This window comes from Agelaius tricolor, unplaced genomic scaffold (genome assembly GCF_023055355.1).
Source record: "Agelaius tricolor isolate 1412-34295 unplaced genomic scaffold, bAgeTri1.0.p SCAF_4, whole genome shotgun sequence".
NCBI lineage: Eukaryota > Metazoa > Chordata > Aves > Passeriformes > Icteridae > Agelaius > Agelaius tricolor.
This window is the reverse complement of record NW_027269264.1, coordinates 24120448-24137879: the sequence shown is the minus strand read 5'-3', so window position 1 is coordinate 24137879 and position 17432 is coordinate 24120448. Positions and strand designations below refer to the sequence as shown.

The 17432-nt window shown below is 38.8% G+C and overlaps 1 protein-coding gene across 1 annotated transcript in view; it reads right to left on the bottom strand.

Moving 5' to 3' along the window:
- PRUNE2 (prune homolog 2 with BCH domain) overlaps positions 1-17432 on the bottom strand; it is a 130151-nt gene that overhangs the window by 45796 nt on the left and 66923 nt on the right. The window contains exons 7-9 of the mRNA XM_071424900.1: positions 11410-11568; positions 3958-10456; positions 2265-3063 (exon numbers count right to left, since the gene is read on the bottom strand). Coding sequence (XP_071281001.1) covers positions 2265-3063; positions 3958-10456; positions 11410-11568 — 7457 coding nt within the window. The remainder of the gene's footprint in view (positions 1-2264; positions 3064-3957; positions 10457-11409; positions 11569-17432) is intronic.

Sequence of the window (17432 nt, the reverse complement as noted above, 5' to 3'; positions counted from 1 at the left end):
TTTAATAAAATTAATGCTGGAAGAAATTTCCATTAAAGTTTACAACTTACCAAGAAAAAATCTAACAGGAAAACTTAAACCCAAAGCAAAGTATATTTTACTGGTTCCATGCACCCACAATCAATTATCAATGTGGAAGCTCAATTAAGTTACTTACTTTGCTTTTCTGGGCATCAGTATTAGTAGTGTAAAGGACAGACATAGCCACTGCTATTGACTAAAAAGGCATTTAGTATTAAACAACTTCTAAGTAAGATAAGACAAACAACTAAACTAGAAGCTATAGTGATGACATATATTCTATACCAAGAATTATTTTATCTTTTTCTTGCAGGATGCACCATATTCCATTATGCATTTAAATTTTTATTGAAAACACAAGAACATTAACATGGTCCAGTTTTGGATTTCAATGCAAATACACTAGGTTCTAAGAATAATGAATGTACTGCACGCAAAATTCCAATGTGAACTGTTGTTGAGTAGTACTTCAGAATTTGCCAAAGTTCCTAAAAAGCCGCAGAGCTCTTCTCAAAATGGATATAACAATTTATTGCAATAAGACGTTTACCCACCCCTATAAATCTACGGCATAGAAATGTTTTTTCTAGTACCAGCCTAAGTTCAAAAATCAGATTTTCTTCCTGAGGTGTCAAAGAGTCTTATTGCATCAAAGCTATCTCAAGTTGAAAATGTGCTGGTTTACTTACAAATCATTCTAAATTAGATATCTAGAGTTTTCTTTTCCTCTCTACATCATGGGAATGTAAGTATGACAAGTCAAATCCCTAGGATGCTGCCTGCATGTAATTAATCAGTATGACTTAGACTGGGCCAGCATCTGCCTGGTTTTAATTTAAAATGCTTTATGGGAGACAGAGGAAATAACAGACGATTTCTTCATGTCAGATTTGCAAGCCTGCAACTAGCTAGTGCCTCTAAACAGCTCTTCCTGATTCCTGTCCCAGTCATTACTGGCTGCGAGCAGAACTGGTAGGCATTTCATGATTCTAAGATTTTTTACTAGAAATGCATGGTTTGTCAAGAAAGTATGTTTCCTAATTGAAATTAGTTGTTTTTAATTAACTCCCAGTGAAACCCTGCAGAGGTAACACCAGAAAATGGCTTCCAGGGCTAACAAACAAAGCACCTCCAGGTCAAAGGACATCTCCCTTTCCTAGATTTGCAGATTCTCAGCCGTGCTTCCACACAACAACATGGACACAAAACAGCTGCTTGGAAATTTTGTTTGTTTGGCTTCTCCCAGATTTCTCTTTTATAGGAAATTTCAAAATTTACACTTTTCATTCTGGAAATTTAGAAATTTAGAAGCTGAAATTTAGAAGCTTAGAGGAGCGAGTGCGACAGAAATGCTGTGCCAACCCACCATACTTTGGCTAGTTTCAAGGTCAAGCACTCGATATTTGGTTTACTTCAGGCTCAAAGGTCTGGTGAGTCTGCTAACACTTCTGAAAATTTCTCTGTCCCTTGATGGCAGCCTGCTGTTTGCAAAGGAAGAGAGGCCAACAACAGAAGCACCCTCTCCAATACACTACAGTAAATGGAGTCAGGAGGGGCACCCCTCACCCCATCTGATGACACAGCAGAGAGTCACTTGGCAGGAGGAATACTGCCAGCACAGAGACTGCATGTCCACCCAAAACCAGGTCCACATGTACTCAGTCTGCTTCAATCACCAGTTCAATTCCAACAGTCATAAATGCTCCTCTGATCTGACTAGAGCTTGAAAATAATCACAAAGATCACAAGTTTCCTTCATGCTTTTCTTTCTTCTACAACCAGCACATTTTTCTCACTCTGGGCCTTGATTTCCTCCTTTCTTCCTTCTCAACAGTTTTGCATTGGGCAGACATAGTACTTCACTTCAATCCCTCCATAATATCATCATATACTGGCAACATCATTAGTACCTGGCTTGGGCCTGTATGCCCTGGCCATATCTGTTTCAGATTTAAAAGCAGGTAACACAATCAGTGGGACTTCACAGAAGGAAGACAAATTTACTCCTGCAAGAAAGTAACCTTCAAATCAATTGCAAAACAACCCTAATTTGGCTCGTATCAAGCAACAAAGAACCAACAATCTGTTTACAGAAAGGAAGTAATACATTGATAGTTAAATAATACTTTGCATATTTCAGACTTGAAAGTCTTGCCATCTATACATAATGGGACACACCTCAATAACATAAGTAACAAATGAACAGAAGACTTTTGAAAGAAAATAGGTTGATTTTTACTTACCCTGATTTTTGATTCAATTCTCTGTCACTGTTGAGAAGAACCATTTCCTCCTTCATTTCTTGTTCTGTTGCTACATTATTCCCAAGCCTCTGTTGAGAATTTGCTTCCCATATACTACCACCAACTGCCTGCAACTCTGGTGTTCCTGCAATGCCCAAACTCACATTCTCAGCAGCTAGGCCATCTGAAGGAGAACAGCTTTCATGTTCAAAAGATTTCTGAAGGGGAGTTTCTACCTGAAATTCTGTCCAAGTGTCAAGAATCAATTCCTGCGCTACAACAGATGCCAGTTCTTCACCAGGATGTCCGGACCCTGATTTTGGCATCTCTGTCTTGGCAGAAATTTCTTCAGGTGATATGTCACTTATTTCATTTTGTCCCAATATAATCCAACCCTCGTCTTGCCCAGAGCTTTCCTGTGATTTCCTTTCACCATCCAGCTTCTGAGGCACAGCAGAAGAATTTTTCTCTTCTAAGTGAACAGCGTCCCATCCAGTCCCACCAACAAGATGATCTTTGCTTTCATTTGAAATGGATATTGCCTGAAAGGCATCCAAGGAGCCTGGTGAAAAGTCTTCATGGGATTCTTGAAATGCAAAATTCATTTTGCTTCTTTCAAGGGTATCATTTGTTGCAGGTGTTTTTTCTTCCTCAGTAACAAGGATGTAATCCATCTCCAGTGAAGATGGGAGCACCTGCATCCTCACATCTTCTTTACTGTCTGTACTTTCCAGTTCAGGGCTCTTCTGGGAATTTCTCAGCTTCTCTTCTCTACATAGTAGGGAGCTAGTGCCAGCTTCTAAAAGAACAGGCGAAGAGAAACTCTTTTTAATTTCTATATTACTGATTTAGTCACCATAGTATGCTTTAATCAGTACTGTGAGATAAAGCTCTTTTCATTTTGCTTTGCTCTGTTAATGTGTACTTGAATTTTATAACATCATCACCATCATCATTATTGTTAAAGGTTACACATTAACACAGCAATCATCCCCAAGGCACAAACAATTCAGTGTCCCATAGGCTAGGCCCTGCACAAACAACAGAAATTATATTACTACTTCAGTATTCAAAAGCTTTAGATCTGCCTGTCATGCCTAAAGTTTTAGCTTTCATATTGTCCAGATTCTGTAGTCCATTAGTATACAGCTCTGAACTCTATATAAAGTGTCAGCAAGTTCTCTTCACAGCTCAGTTAGACAAAACAATCCTTTTCCAGCCTGAGAACCAAGGACACCGTTACAGCCTCAGGCCCAAAAAGTGTCAACAAGAGCAAACCGAGGAGAGGAGTGGATAGGACTTCATAACCTGAAGCTGTAATTGGACAATTAACCCCAAAATGTAAATGGATCAAAACTTTTTAAAGTTTTGTGAAAACACGTGGGTCCATCTTGGGTCCATCTTGGGTGTAGCCCTGGCCAGGCTCTTGTACTGCCCAAGATGAATCCTTTGAAGGCCTTTTACTAAATACCTACTTTATTCCTTTACCTCTGTCTAACCCCTGTTCCAGGTAGCCTCTCAAGGCATCATCTGAGAGGATGACACTAGAGCTCTTTCCACAATAAATGTTCTGCACATTAGGGAGACACACAAACTTTTCACTTCACTCAAAGCCTCCCCCTCATAGGCTTCATAGAAATACTTCCTCCTTTCTCTGTTCTATGTTTTTGCCCTGGAAAGCAGATTTTCTTACCATCACATGATCTTCTATCTCCACCTTGTGGTGAGTCAGGATCGGTTGTTTCTTTTTCAGATTTTCCTGTCAAGAAATCAGAATCTGGGGGAGTTACTTCAGGCATGGAGAGCGATGGTACTGACGTGCGATTTTCCTCAAGACACTTTGTGGATGTCTCAGATACCTTATCTTCAGTCATTAGGATGCCCTCTGCACCTTCCAGAGGAGCTGGCCGTGGCAATCGTTTTTCCAAAGAAACACGGTCATAAAATGGCTGCTGTAACAAGAGCTCACCGTTTGCATTCTCACTGCTGCCAGAGGGTTCAGCATCAAAAGATGCAGAACATGGAGAAGTACACACCGTTGGTGATTGGTCACTGGGCATTTCCTTAAGCACAGGAACATAATTTTCAATTACAGCTTCATATTCTTTTGCTGTGTCATCAAACAGTTCATTATTTGAATCAGATTCATCACCTTCATTACCACCAGGTAGAAAGGACTTGGGAAAGAGTGTCCGTTCATCCCCTGACTTCCCTTCTGCTGCCTCACTGCCTAGCAGTGCCAGTATGCTCATTCCACCACGTGTGCCTCCCAGGCCATTAGTCACTGAGGTGTCCCTCATACTATGTTCTATCCCTGTGTCAGAGTCATCCACACATTCTTCTGACCTATCTAGCTCAACACCAGTTATTGCTGTATGATCAATACCAGAATATTTTACAACTTCACCCAAGGCACTAATTTCTTTTAAGCTTTGTTCTTCCCTGTCAGGTTGATTGAAATCCATAGGAAGCAAATGCATTTGAGAGGTCGCTATTTGAGCTGTATCAGTTGGTGCTCCTTGATGGCTTGCATTAGTGAAGCTTCCATGGAACATGTCTTTCACATATGAGGATGTCACTTTTACAACTTCACTGGCAATTTCAGTTGACTGAACAGGGTCAAAAACCAGCTTATTTTCTAGACTGTATTCTTCTGGAATTGCTAATTCAGGAGGCTCCTGAGGATTAGAAGAGATAAGCTGATAGAATTCACTGGCCTTTACTGGTTCATAGTCCTGGGGGCTACCATTTTCAGAGTGCATCTCATTCTGCATTACTAACTGACACTTTGAGTCAAAATCTGTCTCTTTATTCACACTTGATTTTGTATGAATTGCCTGACTGTCTTTGTCTTCAGGCTCCACTGCAACCTGAGAAGATGGGATAGAGGCATGCTTAGCTCCATATTCCTGGCACACATCAGGACTGCTTGATGACTCTGAACCATTGTCTTGGTCACAGTGACTTAAAATATCAGGATTTTCACCATCTGATTTCAAAGTGACAATCTCCTCAGCATTAGTCCACAGGTCAGGTTCCACTGAAAACTGCTGATTACTTCCTTGTGTGTTATCCTGTAAAATATCTGGGATAAGTGCAGTTTGGGGAACTAATATATTCCACTCTGGGCTTGACTTTTCTGCCATTTCAAAAGATAAGTCTTCTACAGTGAAAGCACCTGGCATGGAGTTGTGCACTTCTACTCTTTCACAGGTGTCTTCCTGCTGTCCTTGAGGAGTGAGACTTGCATTTTCCTCACTGTCTTTTGGTAGATCCAGTACAGTGATTGCTTCAAGTGGTTTAGCTTGTTCCTCATCTGAAAAAGAGTTTTGTGGAGTCAGTTGATTTTCATCATCTGTAGAAAACAACTGCTCTATCAACTCCCTTTCTTTTTTATCCAGTGTGAAAGAATCAAATCGATTGAACTGTGAAGTGTCTTCATTTATCTGACCATCAGGACTATTGATAGATGGTACTAGTCTTTCATTCTCTTTTTCATCAGAGTACAGGGGGGCAGATGGATTTTCATCATTATTTGTATCTGTGGAATGTGCTTCTGTTAGTTCTTCATCTTGTGAAGGTGAGACACAGGAGTACTCTTTACTATTTCCTAGCTGATTTGTTACAGAGTGACTTGAACCAGAATACTGATCTTCCAATTGCTTTTCTTCACAAGGTTGTGAACTCCACCAATCTGAACTGTTATCTAGAAAATCAGATGTTCCTACTGTGGATTTTGGATTAGTTCTTGAATCAGCTTCCAGCCGCATACTCCACCTATCTACAGCTTTTAAAGAATGCTCTTCGTTATCACCAGCAGCAGAAGTCAATGCAGGATCTTCATTCACTTGATACAAATATGAGTCTTCCCCACTATCTGGTTTTTCATTGAAAATACTCACCTGAGATACTTCATCAAGTGTTTCACAGTGGCCTGTTGTAGGTTGAGTAGTCTTATGATCAATAAAGTCAACAGACCTATCCTCCTGCAATACCTTTTTGGCTTCAATTGTTTCAGAATTTTCACTGAAGGTGCTTACCAGGACATTCTCTCCCACCTTAGTTTTTGCACCTAAACTGTCTTCATTAGCTTCAGGACTTGTTGCATTGGACTGATCATAATCCTCTTCATTTTCAGCTGCTTTGTGCTGTTTGTTTTCACACATTGAATCTTCATTAATCACTTCTGGACATGCCTCTGAATTCTCTGAATCCTCATTTATGTCAGGACTTGATAAAGAAGATACAGTATCATCATCTACATGGGCATTCCAAAAATCTAAGCTTTTAGGAACTTTGTTCTCTTCGCCACTTGTTTCAAATCCTTCTTCGTATTCATTCCCAAATTCCTGCTTTTTAAAGGAATCTGCAAGATTTTTATTATTTTTCATCTCCCACACATCCCTGCTTCTTTCATGATGATTAGCAACTGGAAGGTCTCCCCACACATTCACAGATGTATCACTTAAGTCAGGACTTGTTCCACTTGAGTGTGTATAATAATTTATTGAATTACTCCACATATTATCTTCTTCCAAATAGCTTTTGATCTGTATATCTTTTGAAATACTGCTTGTGGTATTTGCTATTTCAAGGATTTCGCTTGCCTCAGGACTTGTTCCAGGAGAGTGTAAATCTTCACATGGCTGTGAATCCCAAGCAGTTTGGGGAAAATTGTCATTAAGCACTGCAAATGGCTCTCCACAAAGATTAGTAGCAGGTTCTACATTTTCAGAGTTTTCATTTCTCCCAGAAGCTATTTCAAGTGAAAATGAATTTTCCACCACAGACATATGTGTAATATCAGGAACACTAACAAATCCAGAAGGATTTTTCTTAAACTCATCTGTGAAAGAATTTTCATTGGTCCTCATCAGTTCTAAGCTATTTTTAAAAGATAGTAAATCAGAATTACAAATGTCTGGATGGTTAGGAGTCACTTCATGTAAGCATTCTTGCCCTTCTCCCAGAGGTTCTTGTGGTTTATCCATCAAAGGAATTGATATGGCTTGGCCACAACCATTCTTTCCAGAGTCATTCCAGACACCTGAGCTTCCAGGTATTTTAGCAGAATTATTCTCAGGATTATCACTACCCTTATCAGAACTTTCAGAAGTACTTTCCATCTTAGGACTTGCTGCATCCTCTGTCACTGTAGCCTCTTTCCCAGCTTCCTCAGAAAGCAGCTGTGACATTTCACTATAATCGCAATTTTGTGGTAAGAGGTCATCAAAAAATTCATAATCTCTGCCTCCTTCAGAAATACTTGAAGATTCTAAACTGTTCTGCAACATGTCTTTTCTCTCTTCCTGGCTAACTGGATTACTTTGATTGGAAAATGACACATTCTCTGTGATTAATACTTCCAAACTAACACTATTTCTCTGTTTTTCTGGGGAGGTGGCAACTTCAGTTGTTGGTTCATTTTCTTCCAAATCTGTTTTACCTGAAGATTCATTGCCCTCTTGCACTGGTTTATTACAAATGTCATCAATCATCTGCTGCCCACTTGTCACATGTGTTTTCTTACATTCTTCTCCTTCCTTAGAGATGACAGAGGCATTATCCCAGCCTTCCTCACAACCCTGCTCACTCTGTAAACGCCACGAGTTCAGCTGGTGCACTGAATCCTGAATACCCAGCTCTTCATCAATACTGGCAGTGGTTTGTGCTGCATTCTTACTAAGTATCTCACTCCCTAAGTCACATATTTTCAGATCCAAACCATTCTCATTTTCTGAAGTTGGCGTAGAAGTGTTTGTGTCTCCTACAGGAACACTGCCCACTGCTTCTGCCTCATCAGCTGCTCTCTGTCCAGTATTTAATTCATTCTGTGATGGTGATAAGTCATTCACTGTTTGATTATATGCCAGTATTACTCTTCTGCTTTCAGATACAGGAAAGTTATTTTCACTGCTACATGTTTCAGTTGAAAAACATAGATCAGCTGTTTGTTCTGAATTAAGGCAAGGTTTAGCAGAGGCAGAAAGAACTGACATTTCAGAATTTCTTTCTTGTAACTGGGTGATGTTATTTAGGGGAGTGTTCCAGATATCTGTATTTCTAGTATTTGAAAAAGGCATATTGTTAGGAGATAATGGTTCCTTAGTTGATTTCTCAAGTACTTTTGACTCAGCCAAATTTGTGTTCATGAATTTACCAGTAACTGTTCCTTCATCAAAATCCTTGTCCTCATTTTCTCTTTCATCTTCCACATATGTAGGTGATATATATGAATCAGATGTTGAATAATTGGTGTCTGGTGGAGAAACAACTAAATCTTCTGCTATATTTGATGAACTAAGATCCGAGTTTTTATATAAGAAGGTATCCTCCCAGGGCACCACTACTTCTGTTACTTCTTTTCTGATGTTTTTATCATACATATTCCAGGTATCTATATTTTCAAATTGTTTTGGTCTATGTTTAGGATCACCAAACAAAGCTTTTTCCCCTGTGTTCAGCTTGGAATTATTTTGCATATTGTTGAAAACAAAAGTTATATTTTCAGATTTTCCATGGTCTTCTATTGAATAATACCTTCCTTTATCCCACACTTCTGGATTTTCAGTTTCATTGTCCACTGTGATTTCTGAAGAATCTGATAAACCTGTTTTTGATACGGCCCATTCCTCAGGAATATTCACTGATTTTAACTCTCTGTCTAGTTTGGGCATGTTCCATATGTCTTCTGAGGATTTACCAGCATTTCCTTCATCAAACTCAGTCCAGATTTTGTAAGAGTCTCCAGCTAGCTGGCTACCTTTTCCTTCACCGCTACACCATGCATCTGACCTCACAGGTGTTGGTTGGCTGACCTTCCACAGGTCTGTAAAGCTCTCCACTTCTTGCTTTGTCTCATCTAAAGAAGCAGTTTGCAAACATGAATGTTCACTGTTTTTCTCTTGATACTCATGGTTCCAATTATCTTCTTTAAACTGATTATCCCATAGACCTCCTTTCATATATTCCATTTGCTTTGGCTGTTTTTGGATGAACACAGAATCTGAGGCTCTTCTATCAGTATGTTCTCGTAGCAAAGGACTTTCTTTAGAATCTTTCCATAAGACAGGACTCTGAAATACAGATTCCTGTTCACTTGAACTCCATGCATCAGCATTTCTGGAATCTAGATCAAAGCCATCCCACCAGCTGCCATATCTAACACGAGACGGAGAGTAATTTGTGCCCTCTATTTCATTAATTTTTTTTATGACATCTTGTGAGAAAATTAAAGGCTGCCCATTATCCAATGGTGAAGTATCTACAAGACTATTCATAGGAGTTGGTGGAATTTTTGAATCGGCAGATTTCAACGCTTCTGGTGAAGAAGAATCACCTTCAACAAAATCAATCAAACTTGAAGTTTTCTCACACATTTCTCCTGGATTCTCATCAAATTCAGCCTGATTGTCTTCCTCAATTTTTGTCGTACGTAAGTCTGTTGAATACTTTACTTTAGCATTTTCTAAGAGGTTTGTCTCATCAAGTCTTTTCTTCAGAGTGAGCTGATGCCCTTCTGATGAATCACTATTGAGAAAATAGTCATCTGCTGGGGAACAATCAACAGAACGAGAAGATGACTCAGATGGAGCTGTAACCATGGGTGCTAGATCAAAATTGAAAAGATCAAAGTTATCGCTCTTGCTTCCTGACTGAGACTTTTGCTCTTCAGCTATTGCTCCTTCAGGAATAGGGCTGTAGGAATCAAAGCCAGGCAGAAGACCGTGATGTGAAGCAGCCCCTTCTGCAACAGGGCTGTCATCACTAAGAAAAACAGAACTCTCCTTGGAAGACCGGCTGCTTCTAATGGTAGCCAAGCCACTGTCTGGACTCACAAGGTCTACATTAACATCAATGTGGGCTTGCACAGACCCATTTAGATCTTGAGGATTTTCTATAAAATTGGCAGAACTGGGCTGTGGTTCTACATCAGAACCATATAACTCCATAATACCAGAAGATCCTTGTGAAAGTGGAGCACTTCCAGCAACAGCTTCAGTAGAAGAAGTTCTACTGTTTGATACCATTTCTGGTTGCCTTCTATTTATAACTTCCTTAATTAGAAGAAAAATTTGATCACAGGTCACTGAAGAATTTTCTTGATGATAAATGAGAATTTGGTCACATTCACATTCTAGAGGATTCAGCTCCAAACAAGGATTCTGACATTCTTCTAATTCACAGCAGATCTGTTGAAAAATGGGATATTTCAGAAGTCATTGCAGTCATGGACATAAGGCACATATGACTACTTCATCATGTAATACAGCCATACCTATCTCTTCCTATTAACCTATTGCTTGGCCGTTTCACTGTAGCAACCTTATTACAATCCCCAAATAGATGATGCATTACAAAAGAGGATCAAGACAAAATATTTGTTTTAAGATTGGTCAGAAATTATACCACTTGACTTTTCGGCTCACTTCTTGTTAAAAAATCCAAATAAAGCATTTGGTTGTTTCCTTGAGAAATCTGAGTAAATTTTATGTAATTAATTTGTGAATGTACTTCTAGAATGGGGTAATTATATTAATAAAATAAATAAATGCATTTATATTGGCCTTGAAAACCATGGAGTCACTTAGCCTCCCAGAAATCATAAGTTTTCAAGACTGAGAAAAAGGTTCAGAAGGTTGCAGCTGAGATAGTCTCTTCCATCTGGGGATAAATATAGTTTTAAAAAATGGGAAGCACCTAGCTCTGGACAAACATACACAATAATAATAATTTGTTTTGATTTCAGAGTTTGAATTCTTTAGGAATAACATATATATGAGTTTTGGTCATTACCACTTACAAGGTGTTTGCTTATCACTCATTGCCAAAGACATATTTGTGTACAAACCCAAGTCAAAACTGGGAGAAAAACCATTTTAACTGAATTGAAAATTCTTGCCCTTTCAGTATTTCTCATAACCTTTTTCTATTAGCTTGGTCTGAAGCAATAATAAATACCATAATTTTTCATTCTCTTACCATATAAATAATGCAGCCATTTCAAATAGCTGCTCAATTGCTGGTCAACTGTTGCTATGTTTTAAAGTCACTTAAATAATCAACATCTTGATATAGACTACTTAAAAAAACCTCAACCCTTTTTTTCCAGGAAAAACATTTCATTCTTTTTCCAGGTACTTACTTGATTGCCTAGCTCTACATTTTCCGAGTATACTGCTATTTGTTGTTTTGTTTGCTTCTCATCTGACAAGCAGTTGGCCAAAATGACAAGTACATCAAATGCATATTTATCTATGAATGCTTTCAGATCACCAAGGAGACTCCTGTGTAATATGCAGTCCTGAAAAACATTAAAAAATTAAAAGAAATGTCAGCAACCTTTCTGGTTCTTTTCATCCAAATATGTTGTAAAAATAGCTGTAAATGTTAAAAAGCATCAGCAGGTCTAACAAGCAAGAAAATTCCATTTCACTTGTCAAAACAACGAGTGAAATAAAAATAAAAATCAAGAACCAGTCCCATAGCACAGTAATGGAAGAACACTAGAATACTAAATGCAGGTTTTGCCTCCCTAATCTGCTTGTGAAACATAATTCTTACTTGTTCCTGCTACTTGCTTTTGCAACATTGATTAAAAGCACTCCAAGCTCTAGTGTATACCCATGATAAAGAAACTGGGTAAAGGACTCGCATGGATGAGCATGGAACTTCCAGTAAAACTCAAACTCAAGAAAGAAATATATGCAATGTGGAAGAAGGGACAGGCCACAGGGAAGGACTCTAGGAACATCGAGTTGCAGGGATACAACGAGGAAGGACAAGACCCACTTGCAACTGAGTCTGGCAAGGGACATCAAGGACAGCAAGAAGGGCTTCTATGATTTTATCAGCAGCAAAAGAAAGATTAGGCAAAATGCAGGGCCACTGCAGAATCAGATGGATGTTCTGGTGATGGAAGACACTGAGAAGGTAAAATTACTGAATGTCTTCTTTGCTTGTCTTTACTGTTGAGACCAGCCCTCAAGAGTCCCAGACCTCAGTGGTAAGAGAGGAAGGCTGGAGAAAGGAAGGCTTCTCCTTGGCTGTCGAGGGTTGGGTTAGAGATCAGCTAGGCAGACTTAACACCTTAAACCATTGGGATCCATTCACAGGTGATGAGACAGCCTGGCAGATGTCCATTTGCTGCTTTCCATCATCTTTGAAAAATCATGGAGAATGAAAATTGCCTGATGATTCAAGAAAGGCCAATGTCACTCTTGACTTCAAAATAACACGGAGACCTGGGAAACTACCAGCCAGCCAGCCAGCCTGCCTCACCTCAGTTCCTGGAAAGGTGATGGAACAGATCATTCTGGAGACCATCAAAAAGCATATAGAAGACAAGGTCATCAGGAACATAGGAACAGTAAGGATGGATTCACTGAAAGCAAACCATATTGGACTAATCTGATAGACCTCTGTGATGGCATAGCAGGATGGGTTGACAAGGGGAGAGCAGTGGATGTTGCCTACCTCAGCTTCAGAAAGGCTTTTTTTTTTCCTGTAACATCCTCACAGGTAGGCTCAGGACATGTGGGTTAGAGGAAAGGACAGTGAGGTGGATCACGAACTGGCTGAAGGCAGAACTCAGAGGGTCATGATCAGTGCAGCAGAGTCCAGCAGGAGGCCTGCAGTCAGTGGTATTACCAAAGGATCAGTACTAGGATCAACCTTATTTATCAGTGGCCTGGAGGAAGGGATCAAATGCACCCTCAGCAGGTTTGCTGGTGACACTAAACTGGGGACAGTGGCTGATCCACCTGAAAGCTCTGCTGCCATTCAATGGGACCTTGATCAGCTGCAGGGTTGGGCAGAGAGAAACCTGGTGAGCCTCAACAAGGGCAAGTGCCAGGTCCTGCACCTGGGGAGAACAAACCCCAAGTGCCAGCACAGGCTGGGGCTGACCTCCTACAGAGCAGCTCTGTGGAAAAGGACCTGGGACTCCTGGTGCATCACAAGCTGTCCATGAGCCACCAGTGCCCCTGTGGCCAGGAGGGCCAATGTCATCCTGGGGTGCACTGGCAAGAGTGTGGCCAGCAGGTCAGGGAGGTGATCCTCCCCCTCTTCTCAGCCCTGGTGAGGCCAGTCCTGGAGTGCTGTGTCCAGTTCTGGGCTCCTCAGCACAAGGGAGACAAGGAGCTACTGGAGAGGGTCCAGTGGAGAGCCACAAGGATGATCAGGGGTCTGGAGCTCCTCTCTCATGAGGAGAGACTCTGGGAGCTGGGATTGTTTGGTCTGGAGAAGAGAAGACTGAGAGGGGATCTCACCAATACACAGAAATATCTCAAAGGTGGGTGTCAGGAGGATGGTGCCAGACTCTTTTCAGGGGTGCCCAGAAACAAGAGAAGGAACAATGTCCATAAACTGAAACACAGGAAGTTTCACCTCAACAAGAGGAAGACTTTCTTTACACTGAGGGTGGCAGAGCACTGAACAGCTGCCTGGGGAGGCTGTGGAGTCTCCCTCTCTGGAGACATTGAAAACCCCCCTGCATGTGTTCCTGTGTCACCTGCTCTTGGTGACCCTGCTTTGGCAGGGGGCTTGGACTGGAGGATCTTGAGAGGTCCTCTCCAACCCTAACAATTCTGTGATTCTGTGATACTGGTCTATTGCTATTTCTTGAATAAAACGCAGGTTTGTGTTAGAAAAATAAATACTTTATGAAATTTGTCATGCCAATATTTCATCTAAAAAACCAAACATTAAAACAATAGTATTGAGAAGCAAAATTCACAAGATAATTTAATTTTGCAGTCCTTCATATGTATCCATGATGATATTAACCTATTGTAACACACAATTACCACAGACTGCTCCAACAGATCCCCTTGTTCCTGCTCTTTGAATTGTGCAAATCTCAAAAAAAAAAAATACACACACACAAAAGTAAGAACTGAGGCAAAGTATTTTTATACTCCTTGTATCAAAAAGTTGCCTTCTTTCACACACACCCCAAACCAAATACACAGGAGGTAAAGTTTTATGTTTCCTATTCTCATTAATACTTGGACCAGCCCAGTTAGGTAGGACTTGAAATATAAACCATACATCACCTTTCTCAGCTGATAACATAATGCACAAAGTATAAATATCTTTTTTCAGCTCTCACTTCTGATAACTACTGCTCAACAAAGACGTAGAAATTTCATTTTCTCCTTTATGTTTCTGCTATTTGTATTAAAATAATTTTTTGTCATCTTCTAGCCAAGACTTCTTTTGATGCTGCCAAGCTACACTGGCCTTGAATAAACAGCAGTTCATCATGAACACGGCACAACTGTATGTGCAGACTGGCATGTTATTCCCCTGCATCGGTCTCTTAGCTAATAATTACTATTTTGATTACAAATATATAAACACAATTTATTAATCTACTCAACTGTGTCCACAAAATGCATCACCCTCCAAGTTAAACTTAAAAAAAAAAATCTTGTTTGTCAAATGCTTTGGAAGTAGATTCCTTTCTGCAACCAGAGATGAAGTTTCCCTTTGACATTTGCATAGCACCTTAAAATGAGCTTTATGTGAAATTCACACAGATTAATGCACAACCAGTCAGCTGCCAGTTTATTCGTGGACACTAAAATGTGAAATCTGAATAGAAAGTTATGATGAGGAATTATTCTGAAAAAGCTTTTAATATCCAAACCAGTAAAATCTTCTGAAGACACAAGTACCGGGTAGATTAGAAACAGTTCCAAAATGTCCTTGAGCATGGAAAAGTCACTTCAATTATCCCATTCCTAACTGTAGCTGGAACAATTAAAATCGATTCAAATTAAAAAATCTGAACTATAGCAGATTCAAAACCATCTGAAAATTCCTGATAACTCACCTAAACAACGTTAAAGTTTATTCTTTTAAAGTAGTACCAGCAACAAAATTCAGATACTCTCTTCACAGGCATTCAAACATTCAAGTAAATAATGACAGCTGCAAACAAGTCTTAAAAACTACAAAGGCCATATACTGAAAGACATGATAGATATATGGACTCTCCTATGAATTTTATAACCTAAATTAACAAGAACTTATTACAAATGCTTACAGAAAATGAAAAATTTCCTTCAGAAATGAAAAAATGCAAATAATTTCAACAGTTAAGCTAGTACACCCCAAATTAATTACATGCATTTAAAATATGCTTTTGATGAATTAGTATAGCAGGAGATAAACTAAACAATGACAAAGGTCAGTTAACTGGTCATTTTTATACTCTTCTTTTCTTGTACTAACATGTGCTTAAGTATTAGGTAATATTTACATAGCATACAGCAGATAAACAGTGTACGTAAATATTATTAGTTGTCATAATGCTGTTATAATGCCCTCTAAGTATCTTATAAACAAAAAAATGAATTGTTAGCATACTTAAAATATATGTACTTGAAATAAATAGAATCTAGTAGTACATATATTTTGCATAGTTAACAGCAGTGTAACTACTGGAGTAATTTAGTGTCACAACACGCAATAAAATGGTGTTTTTGTCTAATGCACATAAATAGCTTCCGCTGTAACACAGCAATATGATGTGCATTCTAAAATTTACAAATATTTTTTGTATCAGTTAGGTGAGCAGAATGAGAACGTTGAAGAAATCCAAAGACTTTTGAAGGATTTTTGAACATGAACTATTTAGTAATTATGTATTTTTGTTGAGAAATACCATTTTATATAAGTTCTATACTGTTGGGAAATTTCTTTTTTGGAAACTCTATTTTCTTTCTTGATTCTCAAGAATTTATTTTTAAGTTTAACAGATAATGTAACTATAAACATGGATGATCCTTTAAAAGAGGCAAAATATCGAAGAAATATCTGAAGAGAATCTTAACTTCTCTGTCTCTTGCAACACTGATTCATGAAATCAACAGCCAATTACCCAAGTGATCACTGCAAGTGTACATTACACACACTTCTGACTCTTCTAAGCTAACTGTGTCAATATTAACCTGACCAAATTAAGAACAAACTGTCTCTTTTGTTCTTCACACTTCTCACATGGGGAGCACAATATGGCTTTTGTCAGAGGTGCTCCATCATTTTGGCTCAAGGAAACTGTCAGTACAGTTTGGGATTCGTTATTCATGGGCAGATACCCTGATGAGTCTAATGAAGCCTTTCTGCTGACAACTCATTTGCTAAAAATACCCAACCATCACAAAATATAAATGAGGAATATCATATCCCATTACAGTTTTCACAACTGATGCAATTATCACAATACAGAAGTCATACATAGTGCTACTGCATTCTCTTAATATTTCATGGTTGGTACTTCTGCATTCCAGTTTATTTCTATGTGATCACTGATAAAACTTTATGACATACTTAAATTGCAATATAATAGGGTAAACACCAAAGATACAGCACACACGCAGAGCTAACAGGCTGTGTGCCATTTGTTGTAAATCCAGCTAATTACTAGAAGCCCCCTCCTTTTTTAAAAAAAAATTAAAAGAAAGGCAAAAGAGTGCAGAAAAATACTCAATTTTTTATAAGAAGTTTTCAGGTAAAGGTCAGTAAAAATTGAAAGAACAGTATAAACAGCATGATGTTTACCACACTCCAGAAGGACAAACAAGCATATTTTTTATCTCTTTTTTTTCTTCTATCAACACCACTGGTAAAAATGCTCTATTAAAAATCCCTACCTTCTCTGTAAGAAAAGACTGTATTTTTCTATCACGTATTTTGATGTACCAAATAGCAGCTCTTCTGCACAATCTTCTGGAAAGAACAAAAATAGCAGCAAAATCTGCTTTCCTTGCGTCAACAGTTTCCAAAGCCAAAAAAGGTATTAGGACCTAAACTAAAGAGTAGGAGAATGGGCATCTTTGAGCCTTGTTATCTTGCTCTATGACTACCCAAGTGACACGCTCACCTTTGGGTATTCCAAACTTAAGCTGGAATGAATTCAAACTGGAAATACTGTAGCAGTGTGAAAGCTCATATTGAATAATGCAATGAGTGCCTGTTTAGCACTCACATCCCTTAGTACTGATGATGGCTGTGTTTTTACAGTCTGTTTCTTAAAGGCAGAGTAATGAAAAAAAAAAAAGAAAAAAATAAATCAAAGAAAAAATAGGAATTTAATAAAAAAAAAGTTAGTATGCTTTGTTCAATTGAAGTATGTTTAGACAGGTTCATAATGGAAAGAGT